This window comes from Solea senegalensis, linkage group LG1, assembly GCF_019176455.1.
Source record: "Solea senegalensis isolate Sse05_10M linkage group LG1, IFAPA_SoseM_1, whole genome shotgun sequence".
NCBI classification, from domain to species: Eukaryota; Metazoa; Chordata; class Actinopteri; order Pleuronectiformes; family Soleidae; genus Solea; species Solea senegalensis.
In genome coordinates, this window is record NC_058021.1 from 35,869,957 (window position 1) to 35,894,158 (window position 24,202).

At 44.2% G+C, this 24,202-nt stretch overlaps 4 protein-coding genes across 10 annotated transcripts; 2 read left to right on the plus strand and 2 right to left on the minus strand.

Moving 5' to 3' along the window:
• Positions 1-17: 17 nt before the first annotated feature.
• xrcc2 (X-ray repair complementing defective repair in Chinese hamster cells 2) lies at positions 18-2,648 on the minus strand. 3 transcript variants are annotated; one of them, XM_044013800.1, is made up of 6 exons: positions 2,543-2,634; positions 2,044-2,125; positions 1,893-1,928; positions 1,649-1,798; positions 1,044-1,311; positions 18-621 (listed from the first exon to the last, which is right to left on the minus strand). In XM_044013800.1, exons 1-6 carry the CDS (start codon positions 2,561-2,563, stop codon positions 330-332), a joined length of 849 nt encoding a protein of 282 aa, XP_043869735.1. In that variant the 5' UTR covers positions 2,564-2,634; the 3' UTR covers positions 18-329. The 3 variants fall into 3 exon arrangements, with proteins under 3 accessions (XP_043869735.1, XP_043869652.1, XP_043869824.1); XM_044013717.1 differs by having other exon boundaries at positions 2,044-2,128; XM_044013889.1 differs by having other exon boundaries at positions 1,893-2,125; positions 2,587-2,648.
• On the plus strand, positions 1,287-7,690 carry galnt11 (UDP-N-acetyl-alpha-D-galactosamine:polypeptide N-acetylgalactosaminyltransferase 11 (GalNAc-T11)). Of its 5 annotated transcripts, XM_044013217.1 has the most exons (13): positions 2,859-3,803; positions 3,921-4,020; positions 4,143-4,408; positions 4,477-4,600; positions 4,714-4,880; positions 4,960-5,085; positions 5,163-5,412; positions 5,491-5,608; positions 5,711-5,863; positions 5,928-6,146; positions 6,700-6,804; positions 6,945-7,082; positions 7,157-7,690. In XM_044013217.1, exons 3-13 carry the CDS (start codon positions 4,177-4,179, stop codon positions 7,286-7,288), a joined length of 1,764 nt encoding a protein of 587 aa, XP_043869152.1. In that variant the 5' UTR covers positions 2,859-3,803; positions 3,921-4,020; positions 4,143-4,176; the 3' UTR covers positions 7,289-7,690. The 5 variants fall into 5 exon arrangements, with proteins under 5 accessions (XP_043869306.1, XP_043869388.1, XP_043869152.1 ...); XM_044013371.1 differs by lacking the exons at positions 2,859-3,803; positions 3,921-4,020 and adding an exon at positions 1,287-1,302; XM_044013131.1 differs by lacking the exon at positions 3,921-4,020 and having other exon boundaries at positions 2,859-3,039.
• A 3,134-nt stretch (positions 7,691-10,824) lies between these two features.
• On the plus strand, positions 10,825-18,285 carry chodl (chondrolectin). The gene is made up of 8 exons (XM_044040873.1): positions 10,825-11,207; positions 14,077-14,252; positions 14,324-14,487; positions 14,843-15,000; positions 15,083-15,112; positions 15,239-15,322; positions 15,441-15,537; positions 17,850-18,285. Exons 1-8 carry the CDS (start codon positions 11,111-11,113, stop codon positions 17,932-17,934), a joined length of 891 nt encoding a protein of 296 aa, XP_043896808.1. The 5' UTR covers positions 10,825-11,110; the 3' UTR covers positions 17,935-18,285.
• A 650-nt stretch (positions 18,286-18,935) lies between these two features.
• On the minus strand, positions 18,936-23,615 carry LOC122778762 (zinc finger protein 184-like). Its single transcript, XM_044040861.1, has 3 exons — positions 23,437-23,615; positions 20,578-20,904; positions 18,936-20,366 (listed from the first exon to the last, which is right to left on the minus strand). Exons 2-3 carry the CDS (start codon positions 20,888-20,890, stop codon positions 18,946-18,948), a joined length of 1,734 nt encoding a protein of 577 aa, XP_043896796.1. The 5' UTR covers positions 20,891-20,904; positions 23,437-23,615; the 3' UTR covers positions 18,936-18,945.
• Between the last annotated feature and the right edge of the window lie 587 nt (positions 23,616-24,202).

The window sequence follows — 24,202 nt, forward strand, 5'->3', positions numbered from 1 at the left end:
ATAAAGACAAAAACATATTAAATCAGAACTTTTATTAACTGTGAGAACCTGAAAGAGACAAACAGGAACAACATCCTCCATCAGCATGACTGATGGAGGATGGAGGATGACAACTTGAAGAACCTCATGAAGGTTTAGGAACATTTTAACACACGTGCCATTGTTAGAACACCAGCAAACCACTTCAAAGAACATCCTAAACCTGCAGAACCTTAGTTCTGATGACCCGTGGACTCTCTGATCCACTACAAACCTCCAGAACACATGAAGCAGGTCATTCAGTCTCAGAAAACCTCCTGAAGTTCATAAAACAAAACAACAACCACAGTTCAGGTGAAGTCCACTCCTCCATCTGTTACATGGAAGGAGCTGATTCTGTGAGCCTTTGTCCCAGTGGAGGAGGAGCAGTGGACAGTGAAGATCTGCCTCATCCTCTGCTCTTTGCTGCCTCCTGCTGTGCTGGCCTGTCGGGAGCACAGCAGCCGGTGGGTCACCAGATGTTGCCAAGAGCGACAGAGGTACGGACGGTCAGAGTCTGAGGAGGAGAAGGAGGAGGAGGACAGTCCACTGTGGATCCTCCTGATGGCATGGCAGGTGGCAAAGACAGTGATTCTGTAATCCCTGAGGAGGAGCCACAGGTCAGTACGTACACACAGTTACAGCGACAACGTTCAAAAGATCTGTGGTTGGTTCTGTTCCATCATCTAAACAAACTCCCGTTAAACTTCTCAAAGTCCTGACACTGTAGCCTTCAGTGTCAACCAGACGTGTCTCATTAACCACTGGCTTATCCACAAACCTACAGTAAGAACATACCAGACCTACAGGACCAGAAGTCGTCATTGAACCTCCAGAGCCTGCTCACTGAGAACACCCACATAATGGAACCCTGCTGATCTAACGGATCACTACTTCTCTCCCCAAGTGATGACTTTAATCTCCTCAGTTCCTGCTAAAACCTCCAGAACTACTGAGAACTTCTCCTACAGAAAAACTAGAAGCACCTCATGAACCACTGGAACCTGCTAATGCACGAAGATCACCTGAGCAGTCGTCCCAGAAGCTCCGAACACTTGCTGAGCTTCTCTTCCTGCTTGGAAAAGCTGGCCCCTCCCTCACAGCGATCCAACCAATAGAAGGCAGAGATGCTGTCAATAAGGAGGAGAGCGAGGCCCGGTCGTGATGAGAAGGAGTTCTCCAGGAAGTGGAGGGTGAGGAGGAGCTGGGAGGAGGAGGAGCAGTGGACGACCAGGAGACGAGACAGACATGAACGCAGCACCTCCTCATCTGAACCAGCAGAGGGTGAGAGAGCTGGACACACACACAGAGGGAAAGTCACTGACACAGAACTGCCCCCTACAGGCTGTAGATTTAATTACACCCTGATTATTCGTTTGACTAAGTAGTGGAGTTTGTCCTGAGGGGGGCAACGCACCATTACATGTCATTTAGCAGACATTTTTATCCAATGGAATTGAGTACAATCATCAATCATCAGTCTTAACCACTGAGCCACTCTACCACTGGTGTGTGTGTGTGTGTGTGTACCTGTGGTCAGTCTGCTGTCTATGCTGCTGACCAGTGTGTGTGTGTACCTGTGGTCAGTCTGCTGTCTATGATGATGACCAGTGTGTGTGTGTGTGTATACCTCTGGTCAGTCTGCTGTCTATGATGCTGACCAGTCGAAACATGTCCAGACTATAATCTGTGTCCACAAACATGACGTCCACCTCCAGTCCACCGGCGCTCTTTGGCAGAACACAACGACAGAGGAGGTGATAGAGTAGCTCTGTCTTACCTGACACACACACAGAGACACACACACACATTACAGAGAGCACCACACACACTCTCTCTCACACTCACAGACAGACAGACACACACACACTCACCTGTCCTCTCAGGGCCACATACTTCCACGACTTCACCTGAAAACACAAACAGAAGCTGATCATGTGACCCTGACATGTCAGCCATGGTTAACTTGGTTCCCATGACGACAACATTGTTATTCTCTGACAGGAAGTGGGTGTTGTAAGTCACCGTGGTCTGGTCCACCGTTGCCAGGAAACAGACGAGGTTCAATGTCTGTGAGACAACGACGAGCTTCTGTCCGCGCTAACACCTGCTAACACATAGCATTAATGTCTGCTTCACTATCAGCATTAGTGTTAGCATTATCGTCAGTAACATTTTTAGCATTACTGTCAACACTAGTGTTAGCTTCACTGTTAGCATTACTGTCAACATTAGTGTTAGCATTACTGTCAACATTAGTGTTAGCATTACTGTCAGTAACATTGTTAGCATTACTCTCGGCATTAGTGTTAGCTTCATTGTTAGCATTAGCTGATTCCCTTCACGAGGACTTTTACTTTGAAATGCTGCCGTTTTTCAGGCTTTTACATTGAACATTGAAAAACTCGCCAGAACCTTAACTACATACATAAATAAATAAAATGAAAAATAAAAAGAGGTAAAACATCAACAATAATGTTCACATTATTTATCAAATGTAACATTGACATGTTCACTCATTCACCTGAGCGCCGCTTTCACTCATTCTCCCTCGCTTTTCTTTCTCACCGTGTAGGTCTCACTTCACTCCCCGCTCCTGTCGTTTTACCGTAGATGACGGAGGTGACGTTACCGTAATGTCACTAACGGCAGCGTTGTCATGTTATTTGTAACTGACAAAGTTCGCTTCCGCCTCCCGGTGGACACAACCATAGGGCACAACCATATCTATGAGCACCCGCTTCCTCGGTTTTATTTTGAAAGTTCTCCAGGTGTGTGTGTGTTTCGTCTTATTGTGACAGTACAGAGCAGAAGTCACGTGTCAGAGTGGACAGTAAGTGGGGGGAACTTGTGTTGGTGCTGCGGACCCGCGGATTGTGTCTGTGACGACAGTAAACAGGAGCTACATTCACAACTTCATCCGAAAAACGGGTGTTTTTAGCCTCAGCGGTGGCTAACTGCTAACGTACAGCCCTGGACCCGCTTCTCCGAAGTTCCGCTGAGCTAATACGCTAACGAGCCGTGAGTAGAGTTTAACCTGCGAGCGAAGTGTCGCGAGAAAACGACGCAAGTGAGAGTTAAAGCTAAACACGTACAACATTACGCTGAGTGCTGCTAATGCTCGAGATGCTAGCGGGTTCCTTTATCGGACAGTTTATACGCTCCTCGTTGAGTTTAATTCAGTTTTTAGAGAACAAACACAATCTCTGTCAAATAAACAGTTAAGTGTCTTTTCTCCTCTTTAATTCGGCTATGACGAAGACTCATGTAAACATATGAAAACACGTGAATAACCCGGAGTTTATGTTTCGTTCCGCTGCTTCTCTGCTGCTGTAGCGGCGGCTCAGTCAGTTATGTGATCTGAGCCTGAATAATAATCAATAAAGTGTGTGGATATGAGCCGAACTCATGAAAACACTGTCCTTAATGACAACCATGCATTAGTTTGATAACCGTTCACGAGCAGCTTGTTCCGTGAGAAGATCATTTTAAAATGTCAGCATTGTAATAGATTTTCTTTTGTTCCTCCACATTTTGCTGTTTAACCATCTTTTAATACTTAAACCGGATACCACTTATCCTTTACCTTAAACGTCTCACTTAAGTATTTAATGAGTCTTTTTAAAGTTAAGAAATTCTTAACAACGGTGAAGGAAGTGAAGTCAAGGCACCTTAGGCACCTCTGACCTGTGACCCCGAGCTCACATGATAGATGAGGGAATGACTGACTCAGCATGTCATGTGATCACATGACACCTTCTCCTGATTGGTCAGAGCTGTCTCAGGTTTGGACACACACACACACAGTCACATTAGCTGTGGGCCAATCGGAAGCTTCTGCTGACTGAACTCACCTGGGAAAAAGAACCTTGATGCTTCCTCTCTTATCTCCTTCTGCCTAGGAGACAATGAAGCGACCTTCACTGAAGTAAAGGAGACACTGTCGTCCCATTATCCTTTGCATCAGCATCAGCAGCAGCAACAAAACATTTTAATTTTATAGTAAATACTATGACATCATCATAAAAAATAAAACGTTCTAATCAATGCGGGAAATTGTTCATTATCCTAAAAAAACAGAGGCAACAATGAAACAAATATGTCTGTCTGTCTGTCTCTCTCAGCAGCGTAATGTAAGGCGATGCTCTCTCGGCCACCATGGCCAGTGTCACACTGAGGTACTTCTGTTACGGCTGCCTCGCCACCTCGCTCACATGGTCCGTCCTCCTCGTCCTTTATTTCTCTCTGGGCACGGAGCCCGGCGACGGCCGGACGCCGCTGCAGCACCGTGGCGGCCTGTCCGTCTCGAGGGGCGTGGCCGCTGATGGGAGGGCGGGACGTCAGCCCGTGAAGCCGGCCATTCGGGGCGTGGATCTGTCACCAGAGATGGGTGAGAGGTAGTGGTGTGTTCAGGGGCTGCTGGGAATTCAGAGGTGTGACTGAGCGTTTTTTTTGCAGGAATGATCTTTAACGAGGATGATCAGGAGGTCAGAGACACTGGGTATCACCGCCACGCCTTCAACGTCCTCATCTCCACAAGACTGGGCTTCCACCGCCAGCTGCCGGACACCAGAGACGCCCAGTAAGACTCTGACCGACCACTGACTGACCACTGACCGACCACTGACCGACCACTGACCGACCACTGACTGACCACTGACTGAACACTGAAAGATCACTGATGTGTGTGTACAGGTGTGGAGATAAGGTCTACCCTCAGGCTCTACCTTCTGCCAGCGTGGTCGTCTGTTTCTTTAACGAGGCGTTGTCCGCCCTGCTCAGAACCGTCCACAGCGTACTGGACCGGACGCCGGTGTATCTGCTGCACGAGATCGTCCTGGTGGATGACCACAGCGAACTCGGTAACACCCACTTCCTGGCCAGGAATTTCACAATAGAAGTTGCTTTACTTTGACAGAGATGTTTGTCTTTGATGGACAGACGAGCTGAAGGACGAGCTGGACCGCTATGTCCACGATGAGCTGCAGGGAAAAGTCAAACTTGTGAGGAACCAGAAGAGAGAAGGACTCATCAGAGGACGCATGATAGGAGCCTCACATGCCACAGGTGTGTCCTCCACCCTTCACCTGTGTGTCCTTGTCTCCTGTGTCCTCACTCACCTGTCTCTGTCTGTCTGTGTCCAGGTGAGGTCCTGGTCTTCCTGGACAGTCACTGTGAGGTGAACCAGGTGTGGCTGCAGCCTCTTCTTTCGTCCATCCAGAAGAATGAGAGGACGGTGGTTTGTCCCGTCATTGACATCATCTCTGCCGACACGCTCACATACTCCCCCTCCCCCATCGTCAGGGGCGGCTTCAACTGGGGGCTGCACTTCAAGTGGGACCCCGTCCCCCCCTCTGAACTCAACGGGCCTGATGGAGCAGCTGGATCAATCAGGTAAGCAACTGATCAATCAGCTGACCAGTGAGATAAGCAGTGGATCAGTGAGGTCACCCTCAGGCTCCGCTCCCTCAGGTCTCCCACCATGGCGGGCGGTCTCTTTGCCATGAACAGGAAGTACTTTATTGAGCTTGGCCAATACGATGCCGGCATGAACATCTGGGGCGGAGAAAACCTGGAGATCTCCTTCAGGGTGAGTCAGCTGTTAGCCTAGCTTAGCATTAAGTGTGACATCATCAGGTTTTGATGTGTGTGTGTGTGTGTGTGTGTGTGTGTGTGTGTGTGTGTGTGTCAGATCTGGATGTGTGGCGGTCAGCTGCTCATCATTCCGTGCTCCAGAGTTGGTCACATCTTCAGGAAGCGTCGTCCGTACGGTTCCCCGGGCGGTCAGGACACCATGGCCCATAATTCTCTGCGGCTGGCTCACGTGTGGATGGACGAGTACAAGGTAAACACACACACACACAGACAGCAGCTTCCTGTGACATCACTTCCTGTGTCTGTCCCCTCAGGAGCAGTATCTGTCTCTGCGTCCTGAGCTGCGTGAGCGTAGCTATGGTGATGTCAGCGATCGTGTGGCGTTGAGGAAACGACTGCAGTGTCATTCATTTCGTTGGTACCTGGACACTGTTTACCCTGAGATGCAGACGGTCGCCAACGGCAACAAGCAGCCGCCGCCACTGTTCGTCAACAAGGGTGTGAGGCGACCTAAAGTCCTGCAGCGAGGACGAGTAGGTGACTCCGCCCCCTCCTCCCCTCATTAGTGTTCTCAAAAGTTCTTCACACGTTGCTCTCATGTTCTTCCTCTCATGTTCTTCACATGTTCTTCACATGTTCTGCCTCTCATGTTCTTCATATGTTCTTCACATGGTCTTCCTCTCATGTTCTTCCTCATGTTTTGCTCATGTTCTTCATATGTTCTTCCTCGCCTGTTCTTCCTTTCATGTTCTTCACATGGTCTTCCTCTCGTGTTCTTCCTCATGTTTTGCTCATGTTCTTCATATGTTCTGCCTCTCATGTTCTTCATGTGTTCTTCCTCTCATGTTCTTCATATGTTCTTCCTCTCCTTTTCTTCATGTTTTTCCTCATATGTTCTTATGTTCTGCCTCTCATGTTCTTCTCATGTTCCTCATATGTTCTTCCTCTCATTTTCTTCACATGTTTTTCTTCACATGTTCTTCTCATGTTCTGCCTCATGTTCTTCTCATGTTCCTCATATGTTCTTCTTCTCATGTTATGTTCTTCCTCATGTTCTTCACATGTCGTGTCTTTTTTGTCTTTCAGCTGCGTAACCTGGCAACCGATCGTTGTCTCGTGGCTCAGGGTCGAGTCAGTCAGAAGGGCGGGGCCGTCGTCCTGCGACCATGTGACCCAGGTGACCCTGAACAGGTGAGCTGATGTTCAGATCTTTAGACATTGTTAGTAACAGGTGCTGCAGAGGTTGCTATGGTAACGTGGTGTTGCAGTACTTCAGTGTTCTGTTGCTGTTTTACTGCATTCTACTGTGTGTAACCTTTGACCCTGTGTAGGTGTGGCTCTACGACGAAGAAGGTCAGCTGATTCTCTCCGGTCTACTGTGTCTCGACGTTTCTGAGGTCAGAACCTTTGACCCGCCCAGATTGATGAAGTGTCACGGGTCAGGAGGATCACAGCAGTGGAGCCTGGGGGTGAGATACACACGCACACACGCACACACGCACACACGCTAAATGAATCCTGATCAACTCCCCCTCTGCTGTAGAAGTCTAACCGACTCTACCAGGTCTCGGTTGGTCAGTGTCTCGCCGTCTCTCAGCCAATCGGGCCAAAGGGTTATGTCTCCATGGCGATATGTGATACGTCACAGCTGCAGCAGTGGCAGCTGGAGGGCTGAGCTGGAGGAAGCCCCGTCCCTCGTGTGATGGACAGATGGAGGGACGTCCTCATTATTTTTAAAGACAATCAGTTTACTTTTCCTGCTCAGGACCTTTTTATTTAGATTTTATCATTTGTTTTTTTGACTGAACACAAGACTGAAGGTAACACTGTCCACACGTCCACGAGTCCTGTCAGGACGTGGACGATGTGTGTGCAGGATTGCAAACACATCAGCAGTATTTATTTTAAAAATTCAAATTCAGTGTTTTAATGAAATCCTGGAAACTGTGAGTCAATGAAACAAATACTAACAGATCAATAACCAGCTGATCATGATCATATCCATGGATCAAACCACGTTTACATTTTAAACTTTAAGTAATTTCATCAATAATAAAGTGATCGAGTGTCTAATGAAGGTCTGTGATCATGTGACTCATCATCAGGTTCATTGTGTGATTCCACTCATGCACAGCAGGGGGCACTGAGCACACACACGGCTCCTCCCACCTATATAGCCCCCCCCCTGCAACAGGGGGGGGGCTATATAGGTGACTGTCAGGTGAGTCAGGTTTGATGAAAGTAATCATATTAGAGATTGAGCGACACACACACACACACACACACACACACAGGTGTATACACATATATACTCAAGTGTATGCACACATATATACAAAAACATACACACACACATATATACACAAATACAAAAACATACACACATATACACACACACAAATGTACATACATACTGTATATACACACACCAGAACACATGACACACTCACATAAAAACATTAAGAGCCAAACAAAAAATCTGAACTGTTCCTTTAAGGTACAGAACTATATAATGTGTGTGTGTGTGAGCAGAGTATTGATTACAGCTGAAACCTAATTATTAAAAGGCTGAACTGCTGGAAGTAATCAATAACACACACACACACACAGAGTTTAGGGACCAGTTGAATATATTGATCTGACACATTTTCAGAATCATATTTTCATGATGTGAACCAATCAATCAATGACATCATTGTATTGATCAAAGCTGAAAAAACACATTTACATGTAAATCATTCAAATATGTGTGTGTGTCAGTGCTGATTGATTTTCACAGCAGGTCACTCTCACACACACACAGAGTTAATATGTCATCATGCAGTCTGAGCAGCTGTCGTCTGATTGGTCGGTTAAAGTCAATATGACTCAAATCTGCATTTAGAGAATCAGGAACATATTGATCTGTCTGTGTGTGTGTGAGAGAGAGAAAGTTCAACTTTCAGTCAAAAACTGTTTCACTGTTTGAATGAAAAGGTATTTTGCCTAATGAAGTTGTAACACATACACGCGCGTGTGCACACACAGACGCACACACTCCCTCCATTCCCAGTATTGATCGCTGTATTGATTAGCTGCAGGAGGCTGATCGTCTCGGTCCAGAAACACTCTCCACTTACTGCTGATTACCACACACACACACACACACACACGCACGTCTTTGTGAGGACCGCCTCTTGATTTTGTCCTGAATCTTAAAATCACATTTCATGTGAAAACTGTGTTAAAAACTACATTAAAGGGATAGTTCAGGTTTCAAAGTGTTGTTGTATGAGGTGGTGACACACAGTCAGAGCTGACCGTGCTCACATGATCGCATTTTTATCTGCGTCACATGATCGTGTGTTTATCTACGTCACATAAACGCACCTTTATCTACGTCACATGATCACCAAAGCTCACAGAGAAAATCAGGGATTTTCATTTGTTGATCCTCCATCACTTAGTAAAAATGTCTTATTTTGTCACTTCAGCATATAAAATCCTTCATTCAGATTGACCTCAGTGACACAAAGTGACCACACGAGGCAGCAGAATATCAGCAGTTCCTGTGTCCCCGCCAGCTAAAATCACTGATTTTCTCTATGAGCTTTGGTGTGGGAGAGTGAGGGGATTATAAACAGGACGGGGCTCCTCCCACCTCTGTAGCCCCTACCCTCAAAGTCAGGTCTGATTCCTGTTTGATGAAAGTAATCGGATTAGAGATTCAGTGAAGAGTCTAAGTGTGTCAGTAAAATGATCTGATACACACACACACAGAGACACACATACAACCACACACACATTAGCACAAATTACTTCATGTAAAACATCGCACCCTTAAATGTAAAACTAAAAGCTCCACAACTCCTTGAGGACAGAAGATGGACAGATGAAGAACAAAATATGGAAAGGTGACAGACAAATGGACAGAAGTGAGGTGTGAATGGTTTGAGGTCTCAGAGACGCCTCAGAGACGCCTCACAGTCAATACAGAACAGTGAGGGACATTGACATTGATTTTGTTTGTCTCAAAGATGAATAATAAAGTTGCTCTGTCATCATATGTGTCTCTGACTCATCATCACTTCACAGCTGTGATCTTTACGGACAAATCAAGTCTTAAATAGACAACGTGTCAAAATAAAGGCAGCCGACACTGACATCACTTCCTTTTTTCAGAAAACCAGAATCACAAAGATAATCATCACTATATTAGAGGGACACGGACGTCAAGTTAAAAACACCAACTTTCTCAATAAGGTTTGAACCACATCACAGACATCATCACAGGTGACCGCATCACAGGCGACATAGCAGACATCATCACAGATGACCACATTACAGACAACGTCATCACAGACAACATCACAGATGACCACATCACAGGCGACATCACAGACGCCATCACAGATGACATAACAGACGACCACATCATAGATGATGACATCATAGAATTAAAAACACTCACCAGTTGTGTTGATGATGAAGATGATGATGTTATGTGTTTGGTGTGACAGCTGCTGATTCATCTGGATAACAAAAAATAAACCAGCACAAATGACTGGAGGCAGAGGAAACCTGTTAGCCTAGCTTAGCACAATAAGAAAAAAGTTAGCCTTGTTTAGCACAAAAGATTGGAGGCAGAGGAATGCTTTTAGCCTAGCTTAGCACAATAAGGAAAGAAGTTAGCCACGCTTAGCACAAAAGACTGGAGGCAGAGGAAAACTGTTAGCCTAGCTTAGCACTGGAGAAGTCTTTAGCTTGATTAGAGACAGAAACCATTTAGCATAGCATAAAGTCTGGAGAGAAACATGATGATAGCATTCTGACTAAAGCCTGGTCTACAACTGTCATATACCTGTGGTAGCCTAGCTTAGCACAAACTGAAAGGGAAGGGAACTGTTAGCTAGGCATTGAGACAGGAGATGCTAATATTCATGTATTATATGTTCAATATGTAGCATAATTATATATACACCTGTATATATAGTGTATAAATGTACACGTCTACCTACAGTATAAATATACATGTATACGCTACATATGCATGTGTATATGTAGCGTGTAATATACACGTATACATATACACATGAAGTGGTCTCTGTCACATTAACCATGATCAGCCCTCATAAATGTAAATGAATTAAAGTGTGTGTGTGTGTGTGAGAGAGAGAGAGAGAGTGCATGAGTGTGTGTGAAAGAGAGAGCTTGAGTGTGTGTGTGTGTGTGTGTGTGTCAGAGAGCTTGGGTGTATGTGTGTGTCTGTGTGAGTGGCCCCCAAGGGTTTAATGAACGAAGAGGTTCACTTGTGAGCTGATTGATCACTGACAGGGAGGAGGGAGTGTGTGTGTGTGTGTATGTGAGATGCTTTTACAGACAGTGTTTCAGTGTCTCTTGATCAGAGCGAGAGAAGCAGCAGAGAGAGCAAGAACATGGACATATAGCAGGACTTTTATTTTGAAGAGTTATAAAATAAATCAAACCCAAGCTTTTTATTTTATTTTTCAACATTTTTATGATGATAACCAGAACAACAATGTTATCTCACCCCCTGATGCTGCTGGTCCTCGTGGTTGTCATGACGATGGTGGATGGAGCACGGGTCCTGAGTGGTGAGTGATGATAGAAAAAAGAACAGATCATCATTTTAGAGTCACATTTTAATGTCATTGAATATTTAAAAAATTCAAATTCTTTAACATTAACCTTCATTCACTTTATTTTTATCAGTATTTTAAAGATTTAATACAAATTAAACTGAAATATTTACATTCATTGATTTGTATTGTAAGTCAGATTTTTCTTCATGAATCATTGAGTTCATTAACATGTGAGTGACGTTCATCAGTAACACTAACCCTAACATGTTATAACTAACCCTAACCATATATAACTAACCCTAACCATGTTATATCGAACCCTAACCATGTTATGACTCACGTTAACCATGTTATATCTAACCCTAACCATGTTATAACGAACATTAACCACGTTATAACTAACATTAACCATGATATAACTAACCCTAACCGTGTCATAACGAACATAACCATGTTATAACTAACCCTAGCCATGTTATAACTATCATTAACCATGTTATAACTAACTCTAACCATGTTATAACATTAACCATGTTATAACTTACCCTAACCATGTTATAATTAACACTAACCATGTTATAACATTAACCATATTACAACTAACCCTAACCATGTTATAACCAACAAAAACAATGTTATAACTAACCCTAACCATGTTATAATTAACATTAACCATGTTATAACATTAACCATATTATAACTAACCCTAACCATGTTATAACCAACAAAAACAATGTTATAACTAACTCTAACATGTTATAAATAACAGTGTGTTAAAAACCATAATAACTAACATTAACCGTGTTATAAACCATGATAACTAACATTAACCGTGTTATAAACAATGATAATTAACATTAACCGTGTTACGAACAATGATAACTAACATTAACCGTGTTATAAAACATGATAATCCTCTGGTTACAGTTTTTGTACTAAACAAGGCTAACATGTTACTGCTATCTTTGAACTGACAAGGCTAGATGGAGAGCAAACATTTTGGGGGTGGGGGGGCTGTGTGTGAGAGAGAGAGAGAGAGAGAGAGATATTGAGTGTGTGTGTGTAGTTAGTAGACAGATATATATTAAGCTCTTTAGTGGTTTTAACAGTAAAGTGATGATGATGCAGAAGTGAATCCAGCTAATCACTTAAAGTAGCTCTCACACACACTCACACACACGCACGCACACACACACGCACGCACGCACATTGTTAATGGGAGCTCTTGTATTGACGCTGACATTGGATCAGAATCTTCTCTGTTTCACTGATCTGAAACAGTGATGATGTCACAGTTTCCTGTTTACACAGTCACATGACCACTGGATGTGAACGGTGGTCATGTGATCTGTTTTCAACTTGGATTTGTTGATGAAACTACGTTTAGTGTGAATAAGGACATTGGAAATTTATCTCAGGTTAGCTTCTGTTAGCCTCTGTTAGCAATAGCTCTCAATAACAACACTCGGTATTTCCCAAACATCGTAGAAACGCTGACGTAACGACTGATTTAGTCACAGGCGCTTTCTCAATACTCAGTACGCAAGGATGTACTTGCGTACTTGAGAAGTATGACTGGAGTACATACTCGCCAAGTACAGAGTACACAAGTATGAGTCTCCTCTCCTCAATCAATCGTTAATACATCGATAATAAGTTTGAAAATAAATCCTAATGAGTGACAAATAAATGACTAAAACCTGCTTTGTCGTTATATTTTAAAAAATTTAAAAGAAAACTCCTAATTGCCTTCATTTATTCACATTTCCCATTAAGTTTTCGTACGGTTCCCTGACAGTAGCCGTTCCCGAAACGCCATATGGCCGTGCTTTGCTGTGCTCGTACACAGCTGTGATGTCACTCTGAAAATAAGATTTTTCTGGGCTTTTTGTGGTGTTTACGAAGGTTTTAGAAATGTGAATCTCTATGAACTAAAAATATAGAATATAAGAATCTATACAAGTCTGTGTCCATGTCTCCAGGTGTCCTGTGGACACTTTTATAGGAGTCTCTTTCACTATTGTGCTCAATGGGAAAATTGCTTTTTGGGACCGGGGAGTATTTTTTGTTGCAGTACCACGAGTGGCCACCATGACAAAATTGTCTTCAAGGCAGAGGGGGCGGAGCTCTATCCAGTTCTTATAATACATATACAATAGAAGAAAAGAGAGGCGAATCCTACAGATGAAATAGATAACTAAAGTGAAAAAAAAAAAAAATAATAATAATATGATGCATTGCCCTCTATTGATTGGATTATTTGTGACTTTTGGGAAGTTGAATATGCCAGGCAACAAGTCGAGAATGTCACGCGCGCCGGAACATCATGGACACATGAATAAACACACATGGAGTCAGAGTTGACTGTCTAGAGCTAGACCATATCTCTGAGTGCTATCGGATGCTGAAACATGTTTTCTTTGTCAAAATGTCATAAAAAAAAAGAAAAAAAAGAGAGGAAACGAAATGTATGATGATAATGGGGGCGGGACTAGTTAAGCTTTGCTTCTCCCGCATTCCCTTTCGGTTATGTATATTGTGTGAACTGCACTGTTATGTGATGAGTGATCTAAATGTCATGACCGAAATAAATAAATAAATAAATAAATAAATAAATCCATGGTCGCCACCTGATGCATACTTGGTAAAATGGGCGGAGCGAGAACACTTCCGGGTTTGAGAACTGTACTCGCTGCTCATGGACTTGAGAATTGGAACAGAACTTGGACTGAGGCTGATGATGTTTTCACAAGTACGCGAGTACACACAAGTACGCACAAGTATGAATATTGAGAAATGGCCACAGTGTTTGTACAAGTGCCGGCCATTTTAGAATCCTATGTCAGGGTCAGTCCTCGTCAGCTGTGTCTTTGTCCCTCAGGTCAGATGGTGTGTTCAGGCGGACCCCGTCGTCCCTGCTACAAAATTGCATATTTCCAAGACGTGTCGAGTCGTGTGGCTTTCAGGGAGGCGTGTCGAGCCTGTGAGATGGACGGAGGCTCACTGCTCAGCATCGAGAGCCCGGTGGAACAGAGGGACATCGAGAACCTGCTGCAGGTGAGACACACCTGGTCCTCTTCTTCATCTCCTCCTCCTCCTCCCCACATCTTCATCCTCTTGATCTCCAGGGGCTGCGTTCAGGAGCAGGGGGAGGAGCCATAGCAGACGGAGATTTCTGGATTGGACTGACTCGGGTGGATGGATCGGATCAGACTCATCCAGAACTCACCAACACCTTCACTTCCTGTCCGCAGCTGTACCAGTGGACAGACGGCAGTGCTGCCACCTTCAGGTGAACAGCACCATTGACTACACAAACACACATCTGACCACAAACACACACACACTCATATATCTGACCACACACACACTCATATATCTGACCACACACACACACTCATATATCTGACCACATACACACTCATATATCTGACCACACACACTCATATATCTGACCACACACACACTCATATATCTGACTAAACACAAACACTCATATCTGACTACACACACACACATATCTGACCACACACAAGAAAGATAAGACTCACATGATGATGATGATGATGATGACGAAAAAGATTATGGTGGTGATGATTGTTATGATGATGATGGTGGTGATGATGATGAAGACTATGATGATGTAGGAACTGGTACTTTGATGAGCCGTCCTGTGGAGGCGAGGCCTGTGTGGTCATGTACCATCAGCCCACTGCACTTCCTGGTCTGGGCGGGGCTTATCTGTACCAATGGAACGACGACCGCTGCAACATGAAACACAACTTCATCTGCAAATACAAACCAGGTACCGTCAGCTAATCAGCTAATCAGCTGCAGCCTCTGAAAGTCCTGCCTCTTTTCATTCATTCATCTGTTTCTTTCATCAGTGAGAGACACACCTGGTGGGCGGGGCACAGGTGAGCACCACTTATTTGTGATGTGGGACATTTTCATCAGGACATGGTTCCTGTGTTGTCTACTGATGACAGGACAGACGCCACCACAGGTCACAGTGTGTAACAGCTGTGTGTGTGTGTTCCTAGAGGTGACAGCAGGTGGCGGTGTGGTCAAACAGTCTGCAGGTGGTGAAGAGGTGCGGCCTCAGGTCACTGTGGCTGGAGGTTCAGGTACCAAACACTTCTGACCTTTAAAAAAACACTTCTTCTTCATCATGTTTTCATGTAATTGCTGAGTGTGATGCTATCATCACTGATGGGTGATGTCACATGACCTGTCTCTTTTCAGGCATGTTACTGGTCTACGTCATCATTCCCACAATCCCCCTGCTGCTGCTCATCCTGGTGGCTTCTGGGACATGCTGTGTTCAGATGTTCAGTCAAAGGTGAGACTACATCTCCCAGCAGCACCTGCTGCTCTGCTGAGGCAGGTTTCTAGTGAACACAGCTTTGTGCACAAGTGTATGTGAGTGTGTGTGTGCACGAGTGTATGTGATTGCGTGTGCACGAGTGTATGTGAGAGCCTGTGTGCATGAGCGTGTGAGAGTTTGTGTGTATGAGTATGTGAGAGTGTGTGTACCTGGCCCTGGTTCAGGTTTCCAGACTTCCCGCTGAATCAGCTGATCCTAAGAACCTGCAGAGAACATTTAAGTCTGCAGAGACTGAGACAGTATGTTTGTTTATAAACTGTGACAAGCAGGGGGGTATTCCATCAACGTGGCTAAGAATTGCCAGACTTCGGTGTAAGCTTGAAGCTTGACTAAGCTCCACCTCCCAATCTCGCTCCAAGCCGTTCCATCAAGTGAAATCAGCTGGCTCCAAATGACGCTTAGTCAAGCCTCACCTGTTAAGCCTCAACTTGTGCACGCCCACAGGGAAAATAAAAAGCCCATTCTAGTCGAGCACGGAAACTGTGAAAAATGCCGAAAAGCGAGGGAAACGAGCGTGCAGAGATGTTCTCCGCAGCGGAGCAAACCCTCCTCATGGAGGTATATGACGATTACAGCCACATAATCCGAAAGAAGGGCAATACCGCGGCAATCAATAAAGCGAGGGATTGTATTGTAAGTCGCTTTGGATAAAATTGTCTGGTAAATGACATGTAATGTAATGTAAAAGTGACAAAGAAAATTTCAGCATCATCATGTTATAAATAAATATATAAATCCTCCATCAAAGGGACAAAATATATGTAGACAATAATCTACCAATTGATTTCTTGATGGTTTTTGTTTTAAACTAATCAGTTATGTGGATCTATTAATGCAACCAAACCCCTAAAATTAAAAGACAGCCCTAATAAGTAACATTCATATGAACATAATTAAAATAGCATTATTGTTTCACTGCAATTTATGTGAAATTCTCCATATTTTATCATTTCGCAGCCCTAGTAGTTATGTTAAAACGTGATATTCATCACATTTATCAACTGAATGTTATGCAAATCGATGGGATAGCCTTCATTTATTTCCTGCATGGCCAATTGTATAGAATTGATATCATTTTCATTTAAGCCTGTCATTTTTACATGCTGTATTTTGTCCCAGATGCTATATGTTGAATTGTTGTATTTTCATCTTATTTTATGTAAAGCACTTTGAATCACTTTGAAGCACTTTAAATCCTACATTTACGTTTACATTTTTTAAAATAATAATAGGCTACATTTAATCAAAGTATTTTACATGACTCATCACATTTATCATACAATTGATGTTAGATTATTACATGAAGAAATGCAATGTTGGTTATCATTATATAGGAAATAATCATATGACAGATCTATTGATTGTAAAAAAAGTTATTTATCTAGAATAATTTTAGCAAATCAAGCAATTCAATGGATACAAGGACCTCTATTACAGTAAGTCAATGCAGGTGACAGCAAATCAATCATCTATCTCCTATCAATCGGAGGCCCTAACCCTTGTTACATCGTAAGAATGATTATTATTATTATTATTATTATTATAATATATTTTTTCTAATTAGTTTAATTTTGTATTTATTTGTGTCTTATTTTTTATAATATTTTATTTTGGTGATAATGTTCTTTAATGTACTTGAGGCTCAGATTGATGGAACGGAAACCTGAGCCACAGTTATGGCTTAGCCAGAGTCATAGTTTCCATGGTTACTGAGTTGGGGCTAATCTCAGCCTCTTTGATGGAACTGAAGTCTCACTCATATTAGCCAGACTTGGCCATTTAAGCTTGGCTTTGCCCTGAGCCTGCTTGATGGAATACCCCCCAGGTTCTTCCTGTAGACATCCTGTAAATATCTGTAGAGATCCTGTAAACATCTGCAGAAATCCTGTAAACATCTGTAGAGATCCTGTAAACATCTGTAGAAATTCTGTGGACATCCTGTAAACATCTGTAGACAACTTGTAGACCCCGTAGACATCCTGTAAACATGTGCAGAGATCGTGTTAATATCTGTACACATCCTGTAAACATCTGTAGACATCCTGTAAACATATGTAGACATCCTGTAAACATCTGTAGACCTGTACAGTTGACAGAAGTGATGTTTATCTGTTGTTGTCTGTAGAACTGTAGTCAGGGTCCAGGTTCAACAAACAGAAGCTCAGATTAACTTGATTTTGTGTAAATTTATTTTCATTTATATTACATTATTAACAATCACAGCTGATTTGAGGACCATGATGATGATGTCACTTCCTGTGTTACAGAAGAACGCCCCACACAAAGACGACCACCGACCGATCAAACCTCTGGATCTCCAAACCGTCCAAAGCCGACAGCATCGAGGTCTGACTGAGTCATGACATCACCTCGCAGCTTGGCTGTTTTCTTCTTTCCTTTCTACATTTCCTGTCTCCTCACTCCTTTAAATGAGTTTGTGCACTTCATGAAGTGGGAGGGATCAGTGTCCCTCAGGGGGGCGGAGCCACAGGAGGGGAGTGTTGTGTGTTAATGGGTTTGTGATTAAAACAGATGAAAAAAATGTTTTTTAGAAGGTCATGTAGTGTTAGCAATAGAATGTCCATCCTGTCACCACTAACACGGTGAACAATCAACATGCTAATGCTAACAAATTAACAACATGTATCTGAGGTGATGTAGAGTTAGCATTAGCACCATGTTCATGTAACCAACTAAAGAGAAATGTGCTAATGCTAACGATGGTTAAAATTCACAACTTTCATTTGTTAGCATTAAAATGTTTAATGTTGAGCCTGTTATTACGCTAACATCAGCTGACATTTCTCAGATATGGAATGCAGAAAGGTCAGAGGTCAGCTGCTCAGTGGGCAGGGCTGTGTTTAAAAGGACAGTTCAACATATTTTCTTTCTTGCGCACAGTGACATGCCACTAGCTAAGCTTAGCATAGCATTGTGTAAGTGTTTGTCATGTGACTGAAGTCATGGTTATGTGATGTCTTTATGTGACGATTGTCAGCAATGTCATGACTGTATGAAGGGGCGGGGCTTACTGGACGGTCACCTGACAACAGATTAATGATTCTATCAAACTGAATAATGATAAATTAATTTGATCTGTTTGAGTTGCCATGGAAATGACTGTGTATGTGTGTTCAGCACATTGGCTCAAACAAACATGTGTGATGTCATCATTAAAAAAAAGTTTCTGTGACTCTGATTGTTGTTATTTACAAAACAAAGATGATGTCGGAGGAGGAGGAGCTAATGAAAACCATGTGATGTGACAAAAGCTTCACCTGAAATGACAGCAACCCCGCCTCACTATGGTTAGGCAATGTGGGCGTTCTGAGCAAGCTCAGTAGAGGCGGAGTCAGCATGTTGTCAGGAAGTGTGAATCTGTTGTGCGTCGTCCGTGTTGTCGTCTTCGTTGGCCGACACCTCTAGCTCCTCGGTGGACGTGTGAGCAGTGACCACCGTCTCTTCCTGTTTGTACGTCAGAATCATGTCGTTATCAAACAGAATGGGTGGAGCCTCCTCGGTGGGCGACTCCCCCACGGTGTGCATGCGCCTCCTGTGCTGCTGCAGGTTGCCGCGGCGGTTGAAGCGGGCGGAGCAGAGGTCGCAGGCGAACGGCCGCTCGCCCGTGTGGATGATGACGTGGCGGTCGAGCTGCGAGCGACACTTCTTGTCTTTGCCGCAGATGTGGCAGACGAAACTCTGTGGCGCTCGCGCTCCGTTGGCATGGACGACCTCGCGGTGCCTCTTCAGGTGGCTGCGGCGGCGGAAGCAGCGGCTGCAGAAGTCGCAGGCGTGCGGCCGGACTTCGCTGTGGATCAGTGAGTGACTCGTCAGCAGGGATTTGAACTTGAAGACTTTTCCGCAGACGGAACATGGGAAGGTTTTGGCCTGTGCCGCGCTCCTCCTGTTCCTGCTGACGCCACGCGCTGCATTGTTAGCTCTGACCTTCAGGTGGACGCGCAGGTGGTGCTGCTTCAGGCAGGTGGCACGCTGAAAACTTCGCAGACAGACGCCGCAGCGGTGTGGCTTCTCATCCGTGTGGGCGTGCGAGTGAGCGGCAAGGTGAGCTTCAGATTTTAGCTGCTTCCCACAAACGCTGCAGGCAAAGGACGTGTCAGGTGTCGGCGGCTCGTCTCCATTCTCGTGGTTAGCGTGCGTGAGGATCTTGTGGCGTTTGAGCTGGTGCTGTCGGGCGAACTTGCGCCCACAGATATCGCAGAGATGCGGCCGCTCGCCCGTGTGCGTCTGTAAGTGGACGACGAGCTGCGAACGACATTTAAACTCTTTACCGCAGAAGTCGCAGAGCAGTGAGCTGGGCCGTGGCGTCGTGGCCACGCCCTCTACATGGACGATCTTCTTGTGGTGCTCTAGGTCGTTAGTCCTCATGTAGGCTTTAGGGCAAAGGTCACAGCGGTGAGGTTTGACTCCGGAGTGAATGACCTCGTGCGTCTTCAGTCGCGACCTGCAGCTGAAGGTTTTCCCACAGGTGGCGCAGAGCCACGCCGGTGCCGCACGCTGCTTCTCCAGCCTGGTGACGCCGTGTGGGTGGAGCCTGTTCAGGTGGTGCTGCAGGTTATCGCGGCGGTTGAAGCGCAGCTCACACAGGTGACAGGCAAATGGCTTCTTCCCCGTGTGGATGAAGGAGTGCCGAGCCAAACTCGACTTGTTCTTCATCACTTTCCCACAAACGTCGCACACGATGCTGTCGACCTCCAGCTTCACCGCCACAAGTGCATGCTGGGAGTTTGAGTCACGCCACACACTCTCCGGAGACGCCGCCGTTTCTTTTGAGGAGGAAACAGAGTCAAAGTGAAACCAGGTGAAAAACATCCACTCACAAATATATTAAACATTTCAAATGAATTCAAAGTAAAACCAGAAAAAATTTATAATAAAATGCGAAAACATTAAAAAACTTAAAACTTTATATTTAACAGATTTCATTACTTTATTCTGAATTAAAACCCCTGTATTGTTTAAATCACAGTCTCTCACCTTCACCTGGACCTGGAGTCCAGCTGGGATCACCTGTGTCTCCTGGGTCCTCCTCCTCCTGCTCAGTGTCAGGTGACCGGGGGAGCCGTGAGCGTTTGCGGCGGCGTGGAGTCGCCGTGTTCCGTGTGCTGGTGTTGTGGTTCTGAGGAGTGGGTCTCTTCTGGGTTCTAGACTCTGGAATGAGTGTGGGCGAGAGTCTGACAGCAGGTTTGATGGTTCTGGTTCTGGTTCTGGTGGAGGAGGAGGTGCAATGCTCCAGCAGAGCGCCCCCGTGTGGTCCATCAGGTCTGACGGACAAACACTGCAGCAGCATGTCAGGTGACGGAGCTGCTGACACACAACAGGTGAACTCAGCTCAACACTGTCCTCTGCTGCCACCTGGTGTGACAAACATGTTACTGCTCCCTAACCATGTTTTTTTTTTACATTCAATAACTTACATCATGATAATGTTTAACCCTTTCAGATGTGCCAGTTAGCAAGGCAGTGCAAGCAGGAGAAAGATCGCATTTTACCCTTGAAACAAAAGTCTACAACGTCTTTATCTCACGGTTACACAGATGTTTATAAACCACTCACTCTCCCACACCAAAGTCCAGAGAGAAAATCAGTGATTTTAGCTGGCGGGGACACAGGAGCAGCTGGTCCTCTGCTGCCGCTTTAAATAGGGATGCAGCAATCTGATATTTGTATCGTGTATCATTATTACATTACATTACATGTCATTTAGCAGACGCTTTTATCCAAAGCGACTTACAAAAGTGCATTTAAACATTTGGGTACATATAAGAGCTAGAAGTAAGTAAGAGCTTCAAGTAGAACAAACTATGAAGTGCTAGTCAAGTGCGATGTACAAGTTTTTTTTTTTGTTTTTTTTTGTCGTCTTAGTCGAGGTAGAGTCGGAAGAAATGGGTTTTTAGTCGGCGTCGGAAGATGTGGAGGCTTTCAGCTGTCCGGATGTCGATGGGGAGATCGTTCCACCATTTGGGAGCGAGGACAGTGAACAGTCTCGAGTTCTGCGAGTGCCTCTGCGATCCTCTCAGTGAGGGGGCAGCGAGCCGGTTTGTCGATGCAGAGCGGAGTGGGCGGGCTGGGGTGTAGGTTTTGATCATGTCCTGGATGTAGGCTGGACCGGATCCGTTTGTAGCATGGAACGCAAGCACTAGAGTCTTGAAGCGGATGCGAGCAGCTACAGGAAGCCAGTGAAGGGAGCGGAGGAGGGGTGTAGTGTGGGAGAATTCTGGTAAGTTGAAGACCAGTCGAGCTGCTGCATTCTGGATGAGTTGCAGAGGTCGTATGGCGCATGCAGGAAGACCAGCCAGGAGGGAGTTGCAGTAATCCAAGCGTGAGATGACAAGAGCCTGGACCAGAACCTGTGCCGCCTTCTGGGTTAGAAGAGGCCGAATCCTTCGGATGTTGTGCAACATGTATCTGCAAGATCTAGCTGTTGCAGCAATGTTGGCAGTGAGGGAGAGATGGTCGTCAAGTGTCACACCCAGGTTCCTTGCGGTGTGAGAAGGAGTTACCACAGAGTTGTCGAGGGTGATGGTTAGATCTGTGGTGGGAGAGCCCTTTCCTTGGAGAAAAAGAAATTCCACAGCGGCCGACCAAAAACACATTTCTTCCAACTCTATCTCGACTAAGACGAAGACAACAAAAAAAAAACTTCCTTATACATCACACTTATGACTAGCACTTCATAGTTTGGCTTACTTGAAGCTCTTACTTACTTCTAGCTCTTATTTGTACCCAAATGTTTGAATGCACTTATTGTAAGTCGCTTTGGATAAAGCGTCTGCTAAATGACATGTAATATAATCTATTCAGTCTGATTCTATGCTGCGATGTGAGTGATGTTGTACGTAAGCAACACACCGTGCAGAAGCTCACGTAGTTTTCAAAATGAAGCGAGAGAAAGGATCAATGATGTGGAACTTTTTCACACGACCTCAGACAACAAACTCCACGGCTGTTTGTAAAAGCTGCAGTAAATGTTTGAGGGGCGCTCGTCGTTATGGACGGAACAGCTGTCAGTTGTCGGGGTCAAGAGATTCCGGCTGCTCATGAAACACCTGGAGCCACGGTACGACATAAGCTGAAAATCTTTGTCCGAGCAGCTCTACCTGAACTGCATGGTAAAGTGTACAGCCACATATTAGAGAAGATAAAAGTTTCACTTTAAGCTGAACAGCTCACTGACTGGATGACAGTTACATGTTAATCGAGAAGTTATTGGTTTATTGAGCTGCTTTTGTGTTACATGTTAAAATCATTTTTGTACTAAACCATTAACAAAGAACTGACTGTTTATTTTGAATGTCTATCAAGCTTGTGAAGCTATTGCTTTATTTCAGATTACTTTACTGGTGCACAGTTATTAAATTAATAACCAATTCACTACATTTCTATCTGCTTATTTGTTTTTAAAATCAGGAAAGAAATGTTTCAGTCAGGTCTGATGTTGCCTTGGACAAAACATTGATCCCAATCTTTTCCAAACAATGAGACATAACATTTGTTACCAAAATTTCTGTATCGGTCGATACATAAAAACTAAACCTTTAGATATCGGTATCAGAGGTGAAAAAAAGCGGACTGGTGCATCCCTAATTTCAAACACTGAAGTGACAAAATAAGACATTTGAATTTAATGATGGAGGCAGCAGTGGATGAACAACTCCTGAAAATCACAAATTTTCTCTATGGACACACTTAAGTTTCCTGTTTTCAAAAGTCCTGAACTATCCCTTTAAATTCTGGTGTGAACTATGAGTGGGAAAAAAACAAGTTTTATTAATAAAAGACATTAGATTATTTAGTTTTTAACCTGCATCTTTATTCATTTAGGTGCTGACTCACCTGAGTGTGACCAGCTGAGCTGCTGAGTCAGCAGGTCCACCTGGACAGCAGCGTCCCTGTGTTCTGCTGAGTCGCTCTGACACGCCACCTCTTTGCTCTGCTGCTGTGGACTCTCCCACTGACAGGCCACCTCCCTCCTCTTCACCTCCTCCTCCTCCACTGCAGCTCTGAGCAGGAACACACACAGCTGCTCTGCTTCTTCAGCAGGGGGCTCCATCTTCAACACCTGAGCACAAGCAAAGATTTAGATTTAGATTTAAGCATTTAGCAGACATCAGACAACACTTTCTGATCATTCTTAACTACTTAACAACTTTGAATTTAAGCGTCTGTGAAATGTTTCAGTCATCTCCATGGTAACCGCACACCTGCAGGTGGATCATACTGATCAATACTTACATGTTTATTCATTTTCCTTTGTTCTTTTTTAGATTTACTTTCACTGAGAGATCAGAGTTACCATGGAGACAGTGATGAATAATCACATTGCTCGACATAAATGTGATATAAATGTCTAAAAATCTACAGGATCACGAAGAAAGTATTTTATTTTGAAATGTGACACTTTTATTTTCTTTAGTCCATAAAAACATGCTGAAGCTCAGTGAAGACAAAAGATTAAAATAATATATTATTTGTGTCTAAAAACCGTCACACATGGACTATTGCCTTAAACAATCGTTGTGACGTTGTAGCTTTATTTTACTTATATAGTTATAAATGTTAATAATAATATTAAACCGTTTCAGTGACGTCACCAGACAAA

Excerpts from the sequence above, each read along its gene's own strand:
- chodl (XM_044040873.1), top strand. The coding sequence starts at position 11,111 with ATGATGATAACCAGAACAACAATGTTATCTCACCCCCTGATGCTGCTG. Across the intron at positions 14,253-14,323 it reads ACATCGAGAACCTGCTGCAG|GGGCTGCGTTCAGGAGCAGG; the intron begins GTGAGACACACC and ends CTTGATCTCCAG. Across the intron at positions 15,538-17,849 it reads GTTCAGATGTTCAGTCAAAG|AAGAACGCCCCACACAAAGA; the intron begins GTGAGACTACAT and ends CCTGTGTTACAG.
- galnt11 (XM_044013371.1), top strand. The coding sequence starts at position 4,177 with ATGGCCAGTGTCACACTGAGGTACTTCTGTTACGGCTGCCTCGCCACC. Across the intron at positions 5,864-5,927 it reads TGTGGATGGACGAGTACAAG|GAGCAGTATCTGTCTCTGCG; the intron begins GTAAACACACAC and ends CTGTCCCCTCAG. Across the intron at positions 6,805-6,944 it reads ACCCAGGTGACCCTGAACAG|GTGTGGCTCTACGACGAAGA; the intron begins GTGAGCTGATGT and ends GACCCTGTGTAG.
- LOC122778762 (XM_044040861.1), bottom strand. The coding sequence starts at position 20,890 with ATGCTGCTGCAGTGTTTGTCCGTCAGACCTGATGGACCACACGGGGGC. Across the intron at positions 20,367-20,577 it reads GACTCCAGGTCCAGGTGAAG|AAACGGCGGCGTCTCCGGAG; the intron begins GTGAGAGACTGT and ends CCTCCTCAAAAG.
- xrcc2 (XM_044013717.1), bottom strand. The coding sequence starts at position 2,563 with ATGAGTGAAAGCGGCGCTCAG. Across the intron at positions 2,129-2,542 it reads TGAGTGAAAGCGGCGCTCAG|CAGGTGTTAGCGCGGACAGA; the intron begins GTGAATGAGTGA and ends GCTATGTGTTAG. Across the intron at positions 622-1,043 it reads CTTCTGGGACGACTGCTCAG|GGATTACAGAATCACTGTCT; the intron begins GTGATCTTCGTG and ends GCTCCTCCTCAG.